Source organism: Sinocyclocheilus rhinocerous, unplaced genomic scaffold, assembly GCF_001515625.1.
Source record: "Sinocyclocheilus rhinocerous isolate Xijiao unplaced genomic scaffold, SAMN03320098_v1.1 scaffold11, whole genome shotgun sequence".
NCBI classification, from domain to species: Eukaryota; Metazoa; Chordata; class Actinopteri; order Cypriniformes; family Cyprinidae; genus Sinocyclocheilus; species Sinocyclocheilus rhinocerous.
Window position 1 is genome coordinate 1,733,224 of NW_015625587.1, and position 22,835 is coordinate 1,756,058.

Genomic DNA, 22,835 nt, shown 5'->3' on the forward strand with positions numbered 1-22,835 from the left:
GGATTTCAACAGGATTTTCTTATTACTGTAAATATATTAAGGGCATTTAGTGAGGGCTCAGGGCTGTGCCTTGACTTTGTGTTTTGTTTTCCTTGCCATTCGTGTTTGTACAAATGTAAACCTTAAATTTATGGGCTAAGAAATCAAAACTGATCCCTAAAGCATGTTTTAACATCTACTGTAACAGCCGTTAGTAAAGCAGCTCATGGAGCACTGCGTGAAAGGTTGCACAAGACCCCTACAAAAACAAACAATGAACCTTTGGCACGAAGATTATTTAGGTCTCAGACCGGTACAGAGCATGTTGCATTTTAATTTCCTTTTTCTCACAATGGCTTGAAAAACAGTAAAGCAGGCCGTCACAGACTAATTGTGTACACCTTCTGAGATATTTCAGTTGCTTATATTTACTAAACATGCCTCCTCATTCAAACATCCATTGTCTCATTCAGAAATTCATAAAGGATATAATTTTCTCAATTTTATTAAAAAGATAGGATACAAAATAAATGAAATAGATGCCACAGATTCTAAAGAGAAATTTATCCTAAGTTCATTTGATAATAAATACAAGGTATAGAATAAGGTTTCACAGCACTCAATATCAATGTCAATATCCGTTTTTAACATATTTCTTTATTGTTTCATTCTGTTGTGCATTCAACAGATGCATCTGAAAATCAGCTCTGTTGAAGTACTATTATGTTAAATGACCATTCTGTAGTTGATTCATTTATATAAGAATTATTCGCTTAGACAAATCCAAGACATGAACTTTAGTTTCTACTAAACATTATTGACTTGCATAACCCAACATCTGGCACATAAAGCATTACAACAGGAATCTGTTATTTAACCTTCCAGAAGTTCTCGCTCTGTTCCTGTTTGTGACTTCAATGCAGCTACCTCACTTCCTCCCTCTGCCAGAGACGGTTTCCTGACAGGCGCAGGGATATCTCCATGGCGACTCTCAATCAAAAATTTTTTTAAAAATCCCCTCCCACTATTTCCTCATTACAATTAACAGCATAACACAACAGTAAATCACAGCAGGTGTTTTAATGTAACCCTTTATTTCCTTAAATATCATAGACAAGACATACATGTAGTATGTGCAGTTTGAAAGCTCAGGTTGTTCAGGTGTGGCCTTGTATAAATATTTGCACATAGGAGTCTATTAAATGAAAGCACATTCAATGGGCCACTTTACAGGCAGCAGCAGCTGATCATTAGAGAACATTTCCCAACCATATTCCAGAAGGAAACCAAGCACGATTATATTTGCAACAAGTTTAAACTGAACAATGCGGCTTCTTACAGCAATATTACACACTTTGTTTGTAATAGCTTTCTGATTTTGCATCAAGTTTGAGCATTGCTGCATTTGTGCTAAAAACATTCACACGTGATTAAATGCTCAAGTACAATGCATTTTACAGAATAGATAAAAACAATTTGAATAAAATAGAGTCAATACCACTTTACAAGACTTATAAAAACAGCCAGATAGTAGTTTGAAGAGTTTGAACCATATACATATGATGGTTCATACAGGTTTCAGATAACATGCAACAAGATTTTGTAACCATTTAGTGCAAATATTAAAACTAATATTTATCCTAATTTGGGTATGTTCACTGTAAGTCCAAAAGGAAATGTTTCAAAAGAAGTATTTGGTATTTCTCATGCCTAAATCTAATAGGTTTTATGAAAAGTAATTGGTATTAATGAATGTCATTTTCTACAGTCTGGGAAACATGACAAGGTTGTCTGTTTTTGTGTAACAGTTTAAATGCAATGACGTCAAACAGGCTTTCATGTTGCTCACAGAACTATCCTGACCCACCTTACGGCATGACCACAGCTCTGTCTCTCTGAAGCACAACACTGTCTTTTTGTATTTCATCAAAGAGTCGTCTGGTAGGAAGCCATTTTTCTGTCATTAGGGCATTTGCCCTAAAGCTTGACCTTTAACCCCAGTCACATGCATGTCACCCCAGTCCAGTGTGAAGTCTGTCCATCAGACACCTTCACCTGTTCATCTGCTCATCATACCTGCAGAACAAAACAAACCATCTCCATCACTGGTAGCACTTTTTATTTAGTGAAAACAATTAAGAATTAAATGTAGCTAAAATCTATTTAGAAAATATTTCAATATAAATGGATACTTTTTGATGTCATTTATTTACAGAAAAAAGCCCAGGTAGGATAACAAGGTGAATAATATACAAGTTAGATTCAAGCATATCTCTTTCACTGGTATCTAATTTTTCATTTATTCGAAACAATAAAGAATTAGATTTATTGACAATATTTATTTATGAATTGCACATTTAATGATACATTTGATGTAAATTATTTACAGAGAAAAGACTAGATATGATATGACATATCACTTTCACTGGTATCATTTTTATTTATTTAAAATAATAATAATAAAATCAAATATATTCAAGAAATGTATTCATGAAAATGATCCAAAAATATTTATTTTATGAAAACATCTAATTCATATATTTTAAATGTAATAATTAGGATCTATTCATAAATGTATTCATTTAATTAAAAAGATCAATAAATATTTATTTTACGAATACATTTTATCAGTAAATGTAATTGTTTAATGAAAACCATGATACCAGTGAATGTAATTAAGTCAAACTTGTATAATTTCCTTACCCTATTTCTTTCCTCTTTTCCCCCATCGTTTCTGGTCATTTCTCATTAAATAATTTACATTAATAATGATCGATACATATTTCTTTTATATAGAAATGACAAGATTTGATTATAGAAGCTGGACTCAAATATAAAACAAAGAATTTATTTTTAAAATGAATAAAAATTATATATCTATATACTGTATATCTCTCTCTCTCTCTCTATATATATATATATATATATGAATTTTCTTTTTAGTCCAGGTTTTGAAATAATGACAGCGCACTATTGTGGCTTGATGTGGACACTCACTGTCTGATGCAGTCTGGGATTTGCAGCTGGGCCACAGGAACAAACTCTGCCAGTTCCTGCAAGCTGTGGATGAAGCGCATCTTCCTGCTGAATTTCTCACTGCAAGAGAGAGGGAAACGGGTCAGACTGAGGGCTTTATATTTGAGCTCTGTTTGCTGAACTAATGATCATCCACACTCACCTGATGAAGGGTTTGATGACGGTGATTAACGCTCTCACGTACCAGGCTGGGTGAACCACGAAAAGCCCTTTCAAGTCTTTCCTTAACCTGCAGAGGGTTTATCAGAAAAGAAAATATAGTTAATAGCTCAATCAGAAGAGCAAAGGCAAATAACTATGTATTAGCACATAAATCTATTTTGTTTCCAATAACTGGTTGGTTCTCCCACTGGAGAAGCACGATGCCAGCAGAACATGACGACTGGCACCAGCACCACCCTGACACGTGTGAAACCATCAGAGGCAGGGTGTTGAATCATGGGACACAGCCAGCCAGAAACTTGGAGACGACAGTTTGTTTATAACATATTCCACTGGTTTCCTAGCTCAGAAATCATCCGCAAATTGAACTATTTTTTTCTGTTTCTTGCATATGCTCAAAGACATTATTCTGCTTGCCACAAAAGACTTTATTCTGATCTACAGTGGGGTCCAAAAGTCTGAAACTGTCAGTAAAAATTATTTTTATTTTGCATTTTAAATTTAATTAAATTACATTTAAAATTTGTACAATTTAATTATTTTAAGTTAATCTAATATTTATATTTTATTTTCCACTTTATTTCAGTTAACAAAAAACATTTTCAATTTTAACCTTTTAGTTAATGATAACAGCACTGTTTAAAATTATTACCAACTTAACTGAACAACCTCATAAATTGAACAATTTATCTGTTCTGAATTTTAAAAAAAAAGGCTATAAATTGAATAATGGTAATATTTAGTCTCTCTCTCTCTCTCTATATATATATATATATATATGAATTTTCTTTTTAGTCCAGGTTTTGAAATAATGACAGCGCACTATTGTGGCTTGATGTGGACACTCACTGTCTGATGCAGTCTGGGATTTGCAGCTGGGCCACAGGAACAAACTCTGCCAGTTCCTGCAAGCTGTGGATGAAGCGCATCTTCCTGCTGAATTTCTCACTGCAAGAGAGAGGGAAACGGGTCAGACTGAGGGCTTTATATTTGAGCTCTGTTTGCTGAACTAATGATCATCCACACTCACCTGATGAAGGGTTTGATGACGGTGATTAACGCTCTCACGTACCAGGCTGGGTGAACCACGAAAAGCCCTTTCAAGTCTTTCCTTAACCTGCAGAGGGTTTATCAGAAAAGAAAATATAGTTAATAGCTCAATCAGAAGAGCAAAGGCAAATAACTATGTATTAGCACATAAATCTATTTTGTTTCCAATAACTGGTTGGTTCTCCCACTGGAGAAGCACGATGCCAGCAGAACATGACGACTGGCACCAGCACCACCCTGACACGTGTGAAACCATCAGAGGCAGGGTGTTGAATCATGGGACACAGCCAGCCAGAAACTTGGAGACGACAGTTTGTTTATAACATATTCCACTGGTTTCCTAGCTCAGAAATCATCCGCAAATTGAACTATTTTTTTCTGTTTCTTGCATATGCTCAAAGACATTATTCTGCTTGCCACAAAAGACTTTATTCTGATCTACAGTGGGGTCCAAAAGTCTGAAACTGTCAGTAAAAATTATTTTTATTTTGCATTTTAAATTTAATTAAATTACATTTAAAATTTGTACAATTTAATTACAGTTGAATACATATTCTAACTTTAAACATTTTTTTTTTTTTTTTACATTTTTTAACATTAACATTCAAGTGAAACACTGAATTGAAAAATCATCATGAATTCCAGAGTTTATATATATATATATATATATATACATACAGGTGCATCTCAATAAATTAGAATGTTGTGGAAAAGTATATATATATATATATATATATATTTGTTTTATCCCCCTTTTTGCTTTAAACATTTCAGAAAGATCCAGAGTGCATCTTTGTATACCAATGGAAGCAATATGGAAACAAACATTCACTTATTTGATATTTGATAAATCTTTTGTATTTATACAGTATTTATTGGCATTTTTGTTTAAATAAAAAATGCTAAATGTTTTTCAATTTGATTTTGATCTCAGATTTTGAATGCGATCTCAGAATGTTTTGTTTTCCATGAAAAGGTCAGGGTTTCCTCTGAAACTGTGAAGAGTGTGGCAAAATTTACTTTATCGCAGGATAAAGTTTCCCTTTAGATTCACTGGCATTTCACATGAGTTAATTTTCCTCCTCGCAGTTCCTCTTTGATTGTGTGAAGTCATGCTTGACTGTTTATTTCTGTTGTTTTCAGTTGGCGTCTGTACAGTCAGCAGCTTATGAGTGATCGCAGAGGAAACTTCATGCAGTGACGCAACAGAGCCAGCAGGAATGACAAATCAGGCTTTCAAGAGCATCCCACACTCCTTAGTTCCTCATTTCCCAAATTGATCTCACATGATAAGTCAACCTTAAATTTCCAGAGTTTACAAATTCCTCACATAAAACATTTATGAGACTGACCTTCACCTGGAAGAATGAAATACAACTGTGAGATAGCTATGCCAGAATTAAACATGAATTTACTATGGTAATTCTTTTGCTGGTCAATAATCGCATAACAGGGCCTTTTACAACCCTGTCCTGATCCTAATCACCCCATCGGGTTTATGTTGGGATAATGACTGGCTGACTGTACATAACCAAACAATACATCGAGTACATAGAGATTTTGTAAATAACATTGACGTCCATTGAGAACAGCCACACTGGCCTTAGAGAGCCGACACAAGAGTTATAAACCTTAAGCAACTAATCCACAATGAAGTAAGCAATCTAAAAATGTCTAAATATAGCAACAACGACAAAAACACATGACAGCTGAGAAGAGGTCAAAGGTTATCTGAGGAATGTCTGGAAGAACTCCGATAACATGGCCTTCTATGTATGAGTCCACAGCATTCCTATCATATTTCATATGAGGGGCATTAAGAAAAAGAGAGTGGAGGTGGGTTCTCATGTTCAACAGGAACTAAACTAAAGCGAGACTGTCACAGGCAGAGCTTACACACACACGCCCTCTTCTGGAACTGATGGAAAGTGCCACTGTAGTTTCATGAGACGTCAAAATATAAGTTTTGTGGCTGTTTTAGTGCATGTGTTTTTGTCTAAACTAATGTTAAAAAATACAGTAAAAACAGCAATTTTGTGAAATATTATTACAATTTTAAGTAAGTGTTTTCTGTTTTAATATATTTTAAAATGTAATTTATTTCTGTGAATTTCCAGGGGTCATTACTCCAGAATTCAGTGTCACATGATCGTTCATATAATTCTAATATGCCGATTTGGTGCTTAAGAAAAAAAATCTTATTATTAAAAATGTTAAAAACAGTTATTCTGCTTAATATTTTTGTGGAAATGGTGATAGTTTTTTTTTTTTTTTCTCAGATATACACATCTTTCTCTTCTGGGAAAGTGAACCAAAAATATTGATGACATCATCTCTTGCTCAGGGGTGCATACATATTTTTGTATAATGACATACTCTCTAGAATGAGAACATCCCATCCCCAAATTTCACCTGCCACCAATTAGCAACAGCAAGTAGCTTTGTTTTGTTTTGTTTTTCCAGGCTGTGTCTCAAACTAAAGTCTATTGGCTATCTGACCTGCCACAACTTCCTGTTTCCAAAGTAAATACTGTATGTATGTCAACATAAGAAAGAAAATGTAATTTGTCAAACCATTCCATGGAGTCTTTAAAAACCATATGAAATCAAAATTTAACCAATCGATTTTTTTATCACAAAAAGAAAGTTTGGTTTCATAATCATAATCATAATCAAATTCGTAATTTTTTGTTGGCCACATGGGAGTGGAAAAAAAGAATGAATCAATAATATCATTATATAACAACAGAAATCAAATCCTGATGGATAAAATTAAGTCTTGCCCTACATAATTTGCCTGCTAAATATTCTGCATTACTCAAAAATACATCACATTACAGGAGTTGAATGTGTAATTTGTTGTTGTCTTCAATTATAAAATTGTTTAACTTGATGATACACCATAGTAACTACTAGTATAGCTCACCGTCTGTCGATGGACATGTAACACTGTCGAAGCCACTTAATCCCAGGCATCTTATTGCGAGGGGCCATTCCACACAGATACACCAATATGTAATTCTCAGACACCATCAAGTCCAACGTGCCAATAATGTACCTAAATCCAAATAAATCATTAAACGTGAATAAACATTTAAGTTTTAGAAAATAAAAGTCATTGCAATGAAAATTCATACCAAATCAATCAGGTTTTACCTGAAGAGATTGTCCATTACATATTCATAGTGTTCTGTTGTATTTTCTGGTAGGTAGCAGGAGGTGAACATAATGATGGCTGTTGATCCGTCCCCATAATATCCTAAAAAAGAAGGTCAAATTTAGTTGGTAATTTCAGTAAAGCATGTTCATCTCAGCTTGTTCCACAAAAGCTCACCTCCGTGGGAAAGAACTTGAAGGTATGGCTCCAGAACGCTCATGTTGACTTGGTAGTCTTGTCCGCCAATATGAAATCGTCTCCATCGTCGCCCATTGCTGTCCACCTGATCCAAGTCCAGGTGTCCCATCTCTGCGTGCTCCAGTAAACTGGCTTTTCTGATTGCTGCTTTGCCCATCCTGGGAAGATCATCTGCAATGACCACAGTACTAGTGGTAAACCAGTGCTCTGTGTAGATTTCCCTGTCTCATATTTGTGAAACCAATAAATGACACAACCCTAATGAGTGTCAAAATAATTGAATACCTTCCCACTCTAAGTCGTGCATGCTGTCTGGAAAGTTGTAAGACTCGCTGTCTGAGGGTGTCTCTAAGGCCTCCAGGTTAATGTCCATCTCTGGGTCATCATCAGGAGATGGTGAAAGGGCAGAAGCATCAAACTCGTCAGATTTCATGCTCCGGTCAGTAGAGGTTTTGTCCAGTGTTAAACTAAGAGTTGGCGCCACTAGTCGCTTCTTCCTGACGGTATTACCTGTAAGGGCCAGGCTAGTTGGAGGGACTAGTGGAAAGAAAGAAAAAGAGAGGTCAGGCATTACAAAGACATATACTGTACATACACACAACCATTCAAATTTTAGGATCAGTAAATGTTTTATTTTTAGATTTTTTTTCTGTTTTTCTACTTCAAATAAATGCTGTTTTCTATTAATCCAAAAATTATGAAAAAAATATTAAGCAGCACAGCTGTTTTTAACATTGATGAAAATAAGAAATATTTTTAAGCACCAAATTAGCGTCAATCATTTGAATGATTTCTGAAGGATCGTGTGACATTCAAGACTGGAGAAATGGCTGCTGAAAATTCTGCTTTGCCAGCACAGAATAATAATTAAATATATACAGAATATAATACATAGAATAAATCACATTTTAAAATGTACTAAAGAAAGAGATTTTTGTTTTTCAAAATTGTAATAATATTTCACAATATCAAATAAAGCAGCCTTGGAGAGTATAAGACGCTTCTTTCAGAAACATTAAAAAAACCTTAACAACCCTAAACTGAACTGTGGTGTATGTATGTGTGTGTGTGTGCGTGCGCGTGTGTGTGTGCGTATATATATATATATATAAATATATATATGAGACACATTTATATAAGAGATATTTCGGCCAGTAACTAAATGGAGAAATTAGGTTACCAGGCCTGTTTCCCTCAGTTCCAGGGCTTTCCTCTTCATCGCCAGGACTCTGTGTGTCCTCAGGAAGAGGTCTACAAAGATCACATTATTTAATCCCATATGCACTCTAGATGAACATAAATAAGGTGCATGAATCTGTTAACGCAGTTTACCTGGGGAACTCCTCATCCTGCCATTCCTCCCGGAGCTCCATGTCGGGGATGAAGGCTGATGTCTTGGCGTTTTCTGAATGCCTGCAGGTATAAATTGAACATGTAAAGAAAGTTAATGGGGCTTCTTTGTCCCTATGTCAAAATTTTATTAATTATTAACAATTAAATGATCAGCAGGAAAATAACTTACTCCTCAATTTTGTCCAAATAATATTTCCAGGTTTGTTTGTTTTAATTACGGAACAGGTCAGCACAAGATCAATGTATAGAAAATATTTCACTTCCAGCAATTTGGAAATGTTTCTAAATTAATTACTGCCGTTAATGACAAAGATTGATTTAGTCTTTGATATTTTATTAATGCTTACATTTGCACCTCATGCAATCATTTTAACCTCATGCAAGAATTTTAGATGCCAAAAAAAATCAACAGCAAATCTGTCTGTTCAAATATATCATTTTGTTTTTAACTATTTTAAACTTATGTGAAATATTTTATATTTTATATACTCATTTTATATCCCATAATTTACATTTGACTACCTTTTTCACGGTCATCAATTAAACTCATCTCTTCTTAAGAGCAGAAGTGAGGAAAGTTCCAGGATTTGGAAACAATTTTGACATGTAATAATGTATCATTCTCACCTATACATGTCCGGTATAGAATAAGTTACTGATTGATTGACACTAATAATTATAGTCTGATGTTAAAGGCAGGAAAACCACACTACTAGTAAATGGCAAAGGATCAAATAATATGCGAGTTAAACCCTTGATAGATAGATAGATAAATTCGTGTTGGATTAGACTGCACGTACAAACAGGGCTGTGTACACTTGAAACCTCGCTAACGCCCATCACATCGCTCTTTATGGACATATGTAAATAATGATATGTAAACATGCTAAGCTCACCTTTTCACTAACCTTGTACGGGAGATGCGCGTCAAAAACAAACCGCTATTTCATTTGATAAAAAATAAGTATTGCCTAAGAACATTACAAGCGCTATAGTTAAACTTACGTATCATAGGCTACTGAACCTCGCCATCTACCTTTCAACGACAAGAGCGGTTCTTTCTCTACCTCACCAAAGCAAAATAACCTTCATGCCAAACACAAAATTCAGCCAATCAGGGCGCGTCACACCTGATGACGCAGCCTCCGCACCTGAGAGAGCTGTTTCAACGCCCCGCCCACAACCCTACAGCAGTACGTCCAATGTCAGCCCAAGGCATCAAAGCTGCGGGGATTTAGATTCAGCAATTCCAATAGTTTCTGCTAAATAAAAATAAAATGACCAGCTTGTGGCAAAACTTTAACCGTAGTTGTTATTAGTTTACCATTAGTCTGTCATTCGTTTTTAAAACAGAAACATTTATGACAATTTTCAAAATCAAAGTCTTCATCCCGAAAGTCTTCATCCTATACTTCAGCTGCTATGAGTTAAACAGCTTCACACAAGCTCTGGTGAGTTTTAAAGTTGTTTAAAGCTTTTACAATTTTGAGTAATTGTGCCTTTTTTTCTGAGCCACAACTACATTGTCAACTGTGACACAAACTAAAGAATTTTTTTTTATTTTTTTATTATTATTATTATTATTTTCATGTTAGTTAGGTCCTAAAACCATAAAACAAAATGATGGCTGCATTTACTACATGTGTGATGTGCAAAATTTGAGTCAATAGTAACATTTTCTGATGATGACAATTTATTGAACTGAAAATCAGTTTGAAGCCATCAAGTAGTCTTTTATTAATTGAAGTGATCGCAAGGTTTCTCCATATTTTTCATAAATATTTGACATTCATTTTGTGTCTGACAGTGCAATTTAGAAATATGTTTCCATACAAGGAGCAATTTTTGTGAGAAAATGGAAACAGCAGCATATGCACCCAAACATCTCTATTCGTGCTGAACAGATTTATCCAAAACATGCACTGTATCTACATATTTAAACTTTTCCCCAATATTGTAGCTTGTAATTTCCATTCTAGACTATACTATTCAAATATATTCTGAAATATTGTCAAACTTGTCAAATGCAAACTCAAATATAAAATTTGTTCCTGTTTCTACCTCAAGTATTTCTTTACGTCAGCACATGTGGTAATTACACATGGCACAAATGACCAGAAAATCTAGTTTAGTTTTCAGCTGATTCCGGGCAGGTAATGAGCCGGTGTGCTGTCAGCAACATATAAGCCACGTAACTCAACCTGTTTCTGATGAGAAGCCAGTATCAAATTCATTCAGATCTTGATGGTATTGTCTTTGCTTCAAACCTGTAACCTTTGAACATACACTATACACTATTATCCATCAAGATTGCTCAGAGACTACATTATTTCAAACATGAAATGCTCTGAAACAGGAGGCTGTATGTTTTTAGTTACTGACTGACTCTCTGTGAGTCAATACAGAACCAAGACATGCACTGTTGCATGTAATCTCAAGCCCAATGTTGACTGAGACCTTATCAGATGTCAAAATGTATTATAAGAAATATGTAGGGCATTTTTTAGAACAACGTATAAAGTTGTGGCAGACAACATGATACATCCACTGCAAAGCATGGAGGTGTGTACTGTTTCAGCAATTGTTCTTGATGTAACTCTTAGAAGATTTAGTAAAGTAATCGCCTGTTGTGAAAACCTTTGTCTTGGCTGGTAAAATACTTCAGTAACTCATTCTGTAACTTACTGTATTAAGGATGTATTATTTATTAGTCATATCACATAAACACTGAGGGTTTTTATGACATAACTTTCATGCATTCTCTTCTTGTCCGGACATGAACTTGGAATTTGGTATGGAAATTAACAAGTCAAAAGACCAATTCTATGATTATAGTAGTATTAATATTGCATAACAGTTTTAATATCATGGCCATTTTACAGTCTAAAACCATCAAAAGTTATAATGACATATATATATATATTTAGTGGTGCCAATGGAAAGGATTGGAGTAGAAGTATTTCCCCCTTTTAAAACATTATAGAAACTTACTAAACTTTACATTTTTGTCAAGTTTTTCCATTTATATTTGCATTTTTAACTCATGACAGCAGTGAAATCCTTATTATTGTGTCAGAAAATCTGCTGGTCTGTCAGGCGACAGGATATGAGAGATGTCTTTCTGTGGTCGTTAGGTCTCGAATATTAGTCAAGAAGATTGACAAAAGTACCGGAAATCAGTTCAACGGCAACTTCCTTTTTCTGAAATCTTCTTTCTAAATAACTAGACACAGAAGTGTTACAAGGATTTATCTCGCGTCCTTCTGCTGTACGATTCACAGTGCAATGGAACAACTCGTACGTTTGGCAAAAGCAGCGATCATCATCCAATATGCGCTTATGACCTCTTATGGTACATGTTTTGATCTTATAAATATGTTTTGACCAGGTATTATAGTAACTGAAACCCTTAAATCATCATTGTAAATTTTGACTTACCCATTTGGCATGTACCCTTCCCTCTGATCTGAGTAAGTCCCCATGTCTAAAGTCTTTAAAATGAAAAGTGTCTCGATTAGAAATGCATTCAGTGAACTCAGCTGCTGACCATGACCTGAAGTGTTTCATGAGCTTCACCAGTTTCAGTGACTGTATCTTGTGTCTTGTGTTAGGAAACTCACCCTGACTGTCAGTACAGGTTTTTCAACATTTCTGACTTCTGCTGACTGAATTGTCTGTCTCCCATTGGCTCAGCTGCTTTGAGCACTTCTGCTCCCCCACAGGGAAGGCTGGGAAGGTGGAGGAAGAATGAAATACAACTGTGAGATAGCTATGCCAGAATTAAACATGAATTTACTATGGTAATTCTTTTGCTGGTCAATAATCGCATAACAGGGCCTTTTACAACCCTGTCCTGATCCTAATCACCCCATCGGGTTTATGTTGGGATAATGACTGGCTGACTGTACATAACCAAACAATACATCGAGTACATAGAGATTTTGTAAATAACATTGACGTCCATTGAGAACAGCCACACTGGCCTTAGAGAGCCGACACAAGAGTTATAAACCTTAAGCAACTAATCCACAATGAAGTAAGCAATCTAAAAATGTCTAAATATAGCAACAACGACAAAAACACATGACAGCTGAGAAGAGGTCAAAGGTTATCTGAGGAATGTCTGGAAGAACTCCGATAACATGGCCTTCTATGTATGAGTCCACAGCATTCCTATCATATTTCATATGAGGGGCATTAAGAAAAAGAGAGTGGAGGTGGGTTCTCATGTTCAACAGGAACTAAACTAAAGCGAGACTGTCACAGGCAGAGCTTACACACACACGCCCTCTTCTGGAACTGATGGAAAGTGCCACTGTAGTTTCATGAGACGTCAAAATATAAGTTTTGTGGCTGTTTTAGTGCATGTGTTTTTGTCTAAACTAATGTTAAAAAATACAGTAAAAACAGCAATTTTGTGAAATATTATTACAATTTTAAGTAAGTGTTTTCTGTTTTAATATATTTTAAAATGTAATTTATTTCTGTGAATTTCCAGGGGTCATTACTCCAGAATTCAGTGTCACATGATCGTTCATATAATTCTAATATGCCGATTTGGTGCTTAAGAAAAAAAATCTTATTATTAAAAATGTTAAAAACAGTTATTCTGCTTAATATTTTTGTGGAAATGGTGATAGTTTTTTTTTTTTTTTCTCAGATATACACATCTTTCTCTTCTGGGAAAGTGAACCAAAAATATTGATGACATCATCTCTTGCTCAGGGGTGCATACATATTTTTGTATAATAACATACTCTCTAGAATGAGAACATCCCATCCCCAAATTTCACCTGCCACCAATTAGCAACAGCAAGTAGCTTTGTTTTGTTTTGTTTTTCCAGGCTGTGTCTCAAACTAAAGTCTATTGGCTATCTGACCTGCCACAACTTCCTGTTTCCAAAGTAAATACTGTATGTATGTCAACATAAGAAAGAAAATGTAATTTGTCAAACCATTCCATGGAGTCTTTAAAAACCATATGAAATCAAAATTTAACCAATCGATTTTTTTATCACAAAAAGAAAGTTTGGTTTCATAATCATAATCATAATCAAATTCGTAATTTTTTGTTGGCCACATGGGAGTGGAAAAAAAGAATGAATCAATAATATCATTATATAACAACAGAAATCAAATCCTGATGGATAAAATTAAGTCTTGCCCTACATAATTTGCCTGCTAAATATTCTGCATTACTCAAAAATACATCACATTACAGGAGTTGAATGTGTAATTTGTTGTTGTCTTCAATTATAAAATTGTTTAACTTGATGATACACCATAGTAACTACTAGTATAGCTCACCGTCTGTCGATGGACATGTAACACTGTCGAAGCCACTTAATCCCAGGCATCTTATTGCGAGGGGCCATTCCACACAGATACACCAATATGTAATTCTCAGACACCATCAAGTCCAACGTGCCAATAATGTACCTAAATCCAAATAAATCATTAAACGTGAATAAACATTTAAGTTTTAGAAAATAAAAGTCATTGCAATGAAAATTCATACCAAATCAATCAGGTTTTACCTGAAGAGATTGTCCATTACATATTCATAGTGTTCTGTTGTATTTTCTGGTAGGTAGCAGGAGGTGAACATAATGATGGCTGTTGATCCGTCCCCATAATATCCTAAAAAAGAAGGTCAAATTTAGTTGGTAATTTCAGTAAAGCATGTTCATCTCAGCTTGTTCCACAAAAGCTCACCTCCGTGGGAAAGAACTTGAAGGTATGGCTCCAGAACGCTCATGTTGACTTGGTAGTCTTGTCCGCCAATATGAAATCGTCTCCATCGTCGCCCATTGCTGTCCACCTGATCCAAGTCCAGGTGTCCCATCTCTGCGTGCTCCAGTAAACTGGCTTTTCTGATTGCTGCTTTGCCCATCCTGGGAAGATCATCTGCAATGACCACAGTACTAGTGGTAAACCAGTGCTCTGTGTAGATTTCCCTGTCTCATATTTGTGAAACCAATAAATGACACAACCCTAATGAGTGTCAAAATAATTGAATACCTTCCCACTCTAAGTCGTGCATGCTGTCTGGAAAGTTGTAAGACTCGCTGTCTGAGGGTGTCTCTAAGGCCTCCAGGTTAATGTCCATCTCTGGGTCATCATCAGGAGATGGTGAAAGGGCAGAAGCATCAAACTCGTCAGATTTCATGCTCCGGTCAGTAGAGGTTTTGTCCAGTGTTAAACTAAGAGTTGGCGCCACTAGTCGCTTCTTCCTGACGGTATTACCTGTAAGGGCCAGGCTAGTTGGAGGGACTAGTGGAAAGAAAGAAAAAGAGAGGTCAGGCATTACAAAGACATATACTGTACATACACACAACCATTCAAATTTTAGGATCAGTAAATGTTTTATTTTTAGATTTTTTTTCTGTTTTTCTACTTCAAATAAATGCTGTTTTCTATTAATCCAAAAATTATGAAAAAAATATTAAGCAGCACAGCTGTTTTTAACATTGATGAAAATAAGAAATATTTTTAAGCACCAAATTAGCGTCAATCATTTGAATGATTTCTGAAGGATCGTGTGACATTCAAGACTGGAGAAATGGCTGCTGAAAATTCTGCTTTGCCAGCACAGAATAATAATTAAATATATACAGAATATAATACATAGAATAAATCACATTTTAAAATGTACTAAAGAAAGAGATTTTTGTTTTTCAAAATTGTAATAATATTTCACAATATCAAATAAAGCAGCCTTGGAGAGTATAAGACGCTTCTTTCAGAAACATTAAAAAAACCTTAACAACCCTAAACTGAACTGTGGTGTATGTATGTGTGTGTGTGTGCGTGCGCGTGTGTGTGTGCGTATATATATATATATATAAATATATATATGAGACACATTTATATAAGAGATATTTCGGCCAGTAACTAAATGGAGAAATTAGGTTACCAGGCCTGTTTCCCTCAGTTCCAGGGCTTTCCTCTTCATCGCCAGGACTCTGTGTGTCCTCAGGAAGAGGTCTACAAAGATCACATTATTTAATCCCATATGCACTCTAGATGAACATAAATAAGGTGCATGAATCTGTTAACGCAGTTTACCTGGGGAACTCCTCATCCTGCCATTCCTCCCGGAGCTCCATGTCGGGGATGAAAGCCGATGTCTTGCCGTTTTCTGAATGCCTGCAGGAATAAATTGAAAATGTAAAGGAAGGCAAAGGGGCTTCTTGGTCCCTACATATTATTAGTTATTAACAATTAAATTCTTTGCAGGACAGTAACTTACTCCTCAATTCTGTCAAAACAACATTCCAGGTTTGTTTGTTTTAATTACGGAACAGGTCAGCACAAGATCAATGTATAGAAAATATTTCACTTCCAGCAATTTGGAAATGTTTCTAAATTAATTACTGCCGTTAATGACAAAGATTGATTTAGTCTTTGATATTTTATTAATGCTTACATTTGCACCTCATGCAATCATTTTAACCTCATGCAAGAATTTTAGATGCCAAAAAAAATCAACAGCAAATCTGTCTGTTCAAATATATCATTTTGTTTTTAACTATTTTAAACTTATGTGAAATATTTTATATTTTATATACTCATTTTATATCCCATAATTTACATTTGACTACCTTTTTCACGGTCATCAATGAAACTCATCTCTTCTTAAGAGCAGAAGTGAGGAAAGTTCCAGGATTTGGAAACAATTTTGACATGTAATAATGTATCATTCTCACCTATACATGTCCGGTATAGAATAAAAGTTACTGATTGATTGACACTAATAATTATAGTCTGATGTTAAAGGCAGGAAAACCACACTACTAGTAAATGGCAAAGGATCAAATAATATGCGAGTTAAACCCTTGATAGGTAGATAGATAAATTCGTGTTGGATTAGACTGCACGTACAAACAGGGCTGTGTACACTTGAAACCTCGCTAACGCCCATCACATCGCTCTTTATGGACATATGTAAATAATGATATGTAAACATGCTAAGCTCACCTTTTCACTAACCTTGTACGGGAGATGCGCGTCAAAAACAAACCGCTATTTCATTTGATAAAAAATAAGTATTGCCTAAGAACATTACAAGCGCTATAGTTAAACTTACGTATCATAGGCTACTGAACCTCGCCATCTACCTTTCAACGACAAGAGCGGTTCTTTCTCTACCTCACCAAAGCAAAATAACCTTCATGCCAAACACAAAATTCAGCCAATCAGGGCGCGTCACACCTGATGACGCAGCCTCCGCACCTGAGAGAGCTGTTTCAACGCCCCGCCCACAACCCTACAGCAGTACGTCCAATGTCAGCCCAAGGCATCAAAGCTGCGGGGATTTAGATTCAGCAATTCCAATAGTTTCTGCTAAATAAAAATAAAATGACCAGCTTGTGGCAAAACTTTAACCGTAGTTGTTATTAGTTTACCATTAGTCTGTCATTCGTTTTTAAAACAGAAACATTTATGACAATTTTCAAAATCAAAGTCTTCATCCCGAAAGTTTTCATCCTATACTTCAGCTGCTATGAGTTAAACAGCTTCACACAAGCTCTGGTGAGTTTTAAAGTTGTTTAAAGCTTTTACAATTTTGAGTAATTGTGCCTTTTTTTCTGAGCCACAACTACATTGTCAACTGTGACACAAACTAAAGAATTTTTTTTTATTTTTTTATTATTATTATTATTATTTTCATGTTAGTTAGGTCCTAAAACCATAAAACAAAATGATGGCTGCATTTACTACATGTGTGATGTGCAAAATTTGAGTCAATAGTAACATTTTCTGATGATGACAATTTATTGAACTGAAAATCAGTTTGAAGCCATCAAGTAGTCTTTTATTAATTGAAGTGATCGCAAGGTTTCTCCATATTTTTCATAAATATTTGACATTCATTTTGTGTCTGACAGTGCAATTTAGAAATATGTTTCCATACAAGGAGCAATTTTTTGTGAGAAAATGGAAACAGCAGCATATGCACCCAAACATCTCTATTCATGCTGAACAGATTTATCCAAAACATGCACTGTATCTACATATTTAAACTTTTCCCCAATATTGTAGCTTGTAATTTCCATTCTAGACTATACTATTCAAATATATTCTGAAATATTGTCAAACTTGTCAAATGCAAACTCAAATATAAAATTTGTTCCTGTTTCTACCTCAAGTATTTCTTTACGTCAGCACATGTGGTAATTACACATGGCACAAATGACCAGAAAATCTAGTTTAGTTTTCAGCTGATTCCGGGCAGGTAATGAGCCGGTGTGCTGTCAGCAACATATAAGCCACGTAACTCAACCTGTTTCTGATGAGAAGCCAGTATCAAATTCATTCAGATCTTGATGGTATTGTCTTTGCTTCAAACCTGTAACCTTTGAACATACACTATACACTATTATCCATCAAGATTGCTCAGAGACTACATTATTTCAAACATGAAATGCTCTGAAACAGGAGGCTGTATGTTTTTAGTTACTGACTGACTCTCTGTGAGTCAATACAGAACCAAGACATGCACTGTTGCATGTAATCTCAAGCCCAATGTTGACTGAGACCTTATCAGATGTCAAAATGTATTATAAGAAATATGTAGGGCATTTTTTAGAACAACGTATAAAGTTGTGGCAGACAACATGATACATCCACTGCAAAGCATGGAGGTGTGTACTGTTTCAGCAATTGTTCTTGATGTAACTCTTAGAAGATTTAGTAAAGTAATCGCCTGTTGTGAAAACCTTTGTCTTGGCTGGTAAAATACTTCAGTAACTCATTCTGTAACTTACTGTATTAAGGATGTATTATTTATTAGTCATATCACATAAACACTGAGGGTTTTTATGACATAACTTTCATGCATTCTCTTCTTGTCCGGACATGAACTTGGAATTTGGTATGGAAATTAACAAGTCAAAAGACCAATTCTATGATTATAGTAGTATTAATATTGCATAACAGTTTTAATATCATGGCCATTTTACAGTCTAAAACCATCAAAAGTTATAATGACATATATATATATATTTAGTGGTGCCAATGGAAAGGATTGGAGTAGAAGTATTTCCCCCTTTTAAAACATTATAGAAACTTACTAAACTTTACATTTTTGTCAAGTTTTTCCATTTATATTTGCATTTTTAACTCATGACAGCAGTGAAATCCTTATTATTGTGTCAGAAAATCTGCTGGTCTGTCAGGCGACAGGATATGAGAGATGTCTTTCTGTGGTCGTTAGGTCTCGAATATTAGTCAAGAAGATTGACAAAAGTACCGGAAATCAGTTCAACGGCAACTTCCTTTTTCTGAAATCCTCTTTCTAAATAACTACACAGAAGTGGTACAAGGATTTCTCTCGTGTCCTTCTGCTGTACACTTCAGAGTGCAACAGAACGTTAACAACAACTCCTTTGTTAGTCGCTGGCTCATCCAGTATGTGCTTATGACCTCTTATGGTACTTGTTTTGATCTTATAAATATGTTTTGTCCAGGTATTAGTAACTGATACCTTTATAAACAGAGGCCAGTTTAACTTAATCATTACACTGTATACAAATCCATTAATTTATTATTGTTACTTCAGTGTTTAGGGACAGATTAGATAAAAATCTAAATTTTGACTTACCCATTTTGCATGTACCCTTCCCTCTGGTCTGAGTAAGTCCCCATGTCTAAAGTCGTTAAAAGAAAGTGTCTAGATTAGAAATGCATTCAGTGAACTCAGTTGATGACCATGACCTGAGGTGTTTCATGAGCTTCGCCACAATGCAAGCCAGTTTCAGTGTCTGTATCTTGTGTCTTGTGTAAGGGAACTCACCCTGACTGTCAGTACAGGTTTTTCAACATTTCTGACTTCTGCTGACTGAATTGTCTGTCTCCCATTGGCTCAGCTGCTTTGAGAACTTCTGCTCCCCCACAGGGAAGGCTGGGAAGGTGGAGGAAGATGCCACGGACAGGCATGGCTTCATGGTCCTAATACCCTTGAGGTTACAGGCCTCTTTAAAAGACTATTAGCTACTCCATGTATTTAGCTGTTTGTATTCTATTAGGTGCATACACTACTGTTTATCACAAGTTTATCAGTAAGATTAATACTTCTATTCAGCAAGGATTCATTAAACTGATCAAAAGTGACAGTAAAGACATTTACATTATTCAAATAAAAGCTATTTCAAATAAATGATGTTCTTTTAATCTTTTTATTCAAAGAATCTTAAAATATTTCCACAAAAATATTATGTAGCACAACTGGTTTCAACATTGATAACAAGAAGTTATTTGAGCACCAAATTAGCATATTAGAATGATTTATAAAGGATCATGAGACACTGAAAACTTTAGCAATGAATGTTGACAATTAATTTGACAATATACATTTTTATAACATATTTGAATATTACATTGTAATAATATTTCACTATATTAATGATTTTCCTGTTTTTTAATCAAATAAATGCAGCCTTGATGAGGATAAGAAACATGACAAAATATTACTGACCCCGAACTATTAGTGTCCAAGAAAAATTAAAAATGAGACTGCAATGAAATTGTGTCTTTGTACAGAAAAAGCTCACAAACTACATATGGAACTATTTGAAAATGTTTTATTCATACTCAGTCACAGAGAACATAAAATAAAAAAAGTCCTTGGCAATAAAATACTTGACAGAGGATGTGCTCTCGAATGTCCTGTTTCACAACCATAGCACATTAATACATTTAGATTAAATCAGCATTTCATACAAAATCAATAACATTATGATGATGTTGTTCTATAGTTTGGCGGAATCGACTAGTAAAAATGTGCTTAGTTCTCCTGAGGCAGCATGCAGCAATCCTCTGCTATCACCATGTCAAATCTCACCAAACTATTGGTCAGGGTTAATTCACAGGGGGTACACAACACCTCAAAAGTCCAATATTAACTGATTTTGTTTAACTGTTTAATTTTTTTCTTAAGTCATAACTAAATTAGCTCTTTTTTGTCTATGGGGGGAAAAAAGCATCTTTTTTTGTTATTATATAAGATTCGTCCAATTAGGCCTTTAAAATGCCTTGGACTGAGCCTTTGTATTTATTAATATAATGAATATTATAATTATGGTGATCGTACAGTATGAATGAATCTGCTAATAAGCTACAGGCTAGGGCTGCACAATTAATCGAATTTCTAATCGCGATTACAATTATGGATGCCACAATTACGTAATCGTTCAAAGTCCACTTATGTTATTCTGCAAGCTTAAGATGCATTTTTTTCTTTCACAGGTTATCTTAAAGGGGTCATATGATGCGATTTCATTTTTTCCTTTCTCTTTTTCAGTGGTGTGATACTGAATATTTTTGTGCAAACTGTGATACATTTTTTTCAGGATTCTTTGATGAATAGAATGTTCAAATAAATCATTTATTTGAAATAAACATCTTTTGTAGTATTATAAATGTCATATACTGTCACTTTTGATCCATGTAATGCATCCTTGCTGAATAAAAGAATTAAAAAAAAATCTTACTTTTGAACAGTAGTGTATTTCCAAGTAAAAAACTATATTCAGTGATCAGGAATTGACTGGATCAAGCAATGGTTGCCATTTTTTACATTACAACATTAAAAGACTGGAAATAAAGCATAATAAAGGACAAACTGGGAAACCCTGTAAACTGGCTAGAAAGATCTTTTCTGATCTTAATTCTTGCTGAGGGTTTACCATAAAATACTTTTGATAAAAGACATGTTGAATTCTTTAAGGTGAAGAATGTGCTTTGTTTCTCAAAATTAATTTTCTATATTTTTTAACTTCTAATCTGGCCAAATATGCAGAGTCATTTATAGGTAAGCCATTTGAACCTTCATTCGTAGAAAGGTATAAACAAAGTCCCTTTAAGACAAGTCATGTCACTCGGCGGCAATCTTTGAAATGCCTCTCGGGCATGCAAGTGCAACTCCTATCTCTTTGAATGGGGAAATATCAAATTCTACAAAACTGTTCACTAAGCTTGCGATTAAATTTCATATTTGAAATCACCAAAGAAATCTGATATCAACTGTGTCATAAATGTTGTTTATTTTGCTCAAATAGCGTTATAAAAAGCTTATTTTAAATTTCATATTTGAAATCACCAAAGAAATCTGACATCAACTGTGTCATAAATGTTGTTTATTTTGCTCAAATAGCGTTATAAAAAGCTTATTATTCAGGCCAGATCAGCCAGTGCGCATGCACAGTCCTGAGCGCATGACTCAGAGCGCTGACTGTTTCTATAGAAACCGGGACATCTAACGGCAGCTGCAGTGACGTGCTGACTTTACCATTAGCGATTGGCTCCTTCATTCAGAAGGCGGGGCTTCCTGCGATTGTGCGGCCATATTGAGCGTTGCATTTTTCCCCATTCAAAACTATACGAGTGACACGTCTTGGGTATTCTATAGTCTTTGGTATAAAGCACTGAGTACCTCTTCCCTGTAGACAGTGCTGGAACTGTAGACGGCTAACTGTCGGAAGGGCTCTTTGTTGTCATTGAAAGAGATTGTCATGGCAACCACCAGGTTGTAGTTGTGATTGTGGCAGAACTCACAGAGGTCCTGCTGTAGTCCACGCCTCTGAAGAAAAGCCTGAAGACAGAACAGCACTTTTAAAGGGGTCATATGATGCGATTTCATTTTTTCCTTTCTCTTTGGAGTGTTACAAGCTCTTGGTGCATAAAGAAGATCTGTAAAGTTGCAAAGACTAAAGTCTCAAATCCAAAGAGATATTCTTTATAAAAGTTAAGAGTCAGCCACACCTACCTAAAACGGCTCGTTCGAACACGCCCCCACATATCTACCACACTATGTGGGAAGATTTGCATAACACCGCCCAAATGTTCAAGCAAAGAAAGAAGGCGTAACTTTTATCCTCGCTGTAGTATTGTTGTTGCC

The 22,835-nt window shown here is 35.1% G+C and overlaps 3 protein-coding genes and 1 long non-coding RNA gene across 8 annotated transcripts in view; all 4 read right to left on the reverse strand.

The window, feature by feature from the left end:
- Positions 1 to 1,054: 1,054 nt before the first annotated feature.
- On the reverse strand, positions 1,055 to 3,276 carry LOC107755834 (uncharacterized). The gene is made up of 3 exons (XR_001641740.1): positions 3,158 to 3,276; positions 2,977 to 3,075; positions 1,055 to 2,055 (listed from the first exon to the last, which is right to left on the reverse strand). It is a non-coding gene; the product is annotated as an uncharacterized LOC107755834 (long non-coding RNA).
- A 717-nt stretch (positions 3,277 to 3,993) lies between these two features.
- On the reverse strand, positions 3,994 to 12,559 carry LOC107755792 (BCL2/adenovirus E1B 19 kDa protein-interacting protein 2-like). Of its 2 annotated transcripts, XM_016572715.1 has the most exons (9): positions 12,374 to 12,559; positions 8,915 to 8,995; positions 8,763 to 8,833; positions 7,868 to 8,119; positions 7,562 to 7,753; positions 7,384 to 7,486; positions 7,154 to 7,285; positions 4,208 to 4,294; positions 3,994 to 4,125 (listed from the first exon to the last, which is right to left on the reverse strand). In XM_016572715.1, the coding sequence occupies exons 1-9, from the start codon at positions 12,415 to 12,417 to the stop codon at positions 4,023 to 4,025; spliced, it is 1,065 nt and encodes a 354-aa protein (XP_016428201.1). In that variant the 5' UTR covers positions 12,418 to 12,559; the 3' UTR covers positions 3,994 to 4,022. The 2 variants fall into 2 exon arrangements, with proteins under 2 accessions (XP_016428201.1, XP_016428208.1); XM_016572722.1 differs by lacking the exon at positions 8,763 to 8,833.
- A 1,457-nt stretch (positions 12,560 to 14,016) lies between these two features.
- On the reverse strand, positions 14,017 to 19,794 carry LOC107755808 (BCL2/adenovirus E1B 19 kDa protein-interacting protein 2-like). Of its 4 annotated transcripts, XM_016572737.1 has the most exons (8): positions 19,734 to 19,794; positions 19,542 to 19,587; positions 16,004 to 16,084; positions 15,852 to 15,922; positions 14,957 to 15,208; positions 14,651 to 14,842; positions 14,473 to 14,575; positions 14,019 to 14,374 (listed from the first exon to the last, which is right to left on the reverse strand). In XM_016572737.1, the coding sequence occupies exons 2-8, from the start codon at positions 19,583 to 19,585 to the stop codon at positions 14,239 to 14,241; spliced, it is 879 nt and encodes a 292-aa protein (XP_016428223.1). In that variant the 5' UTR covers positions 19,586 to 19,587; positions 19,734 to 19,794; the 3' UTR covers positions 14,019 to 14,238. The 4 variants fall into 4 exon arrangements, with proteins under 4 accessions (XP_016428231.1, XP_016428240.1, XP_016428223.1 ...); XM_016572732.1 differs by lacking the exon at positions 19,734 to 19,794 and having other exon boundaries at positions 14,020 to 14,374; positions 19,542 to 19,724; XM_016572745.1 differs by lacking the exons at positions 15,852 to 15,922; positions 19,542 to 19,587; positions 19,734 to 19,794 and adding an exon at positions 17,025 to 17,084 and having other exon boundaries at positions 14,017 to 14,374.
- A 2,546-nt stretch (positions 19,795 to 22,340) lies between these two features.
- LOC107756020 (protein prune homolog) overlaps positions 22,341 to 22,835 on the reverse strand; it is a 10,479-nt gene continuing 9,984 nt past the window's right edge. Inside the window, exon 7 of the mRNA XM_016572992.1 lies at positions 22,341 to 22,529. Within this exon, the coding sequence (XP_016428478.1) occupies positions 22,341 to 22,529 (189 nt within the window). The remainder of the gene's footprint in view (positions 22,530 to 22,835) is intronic.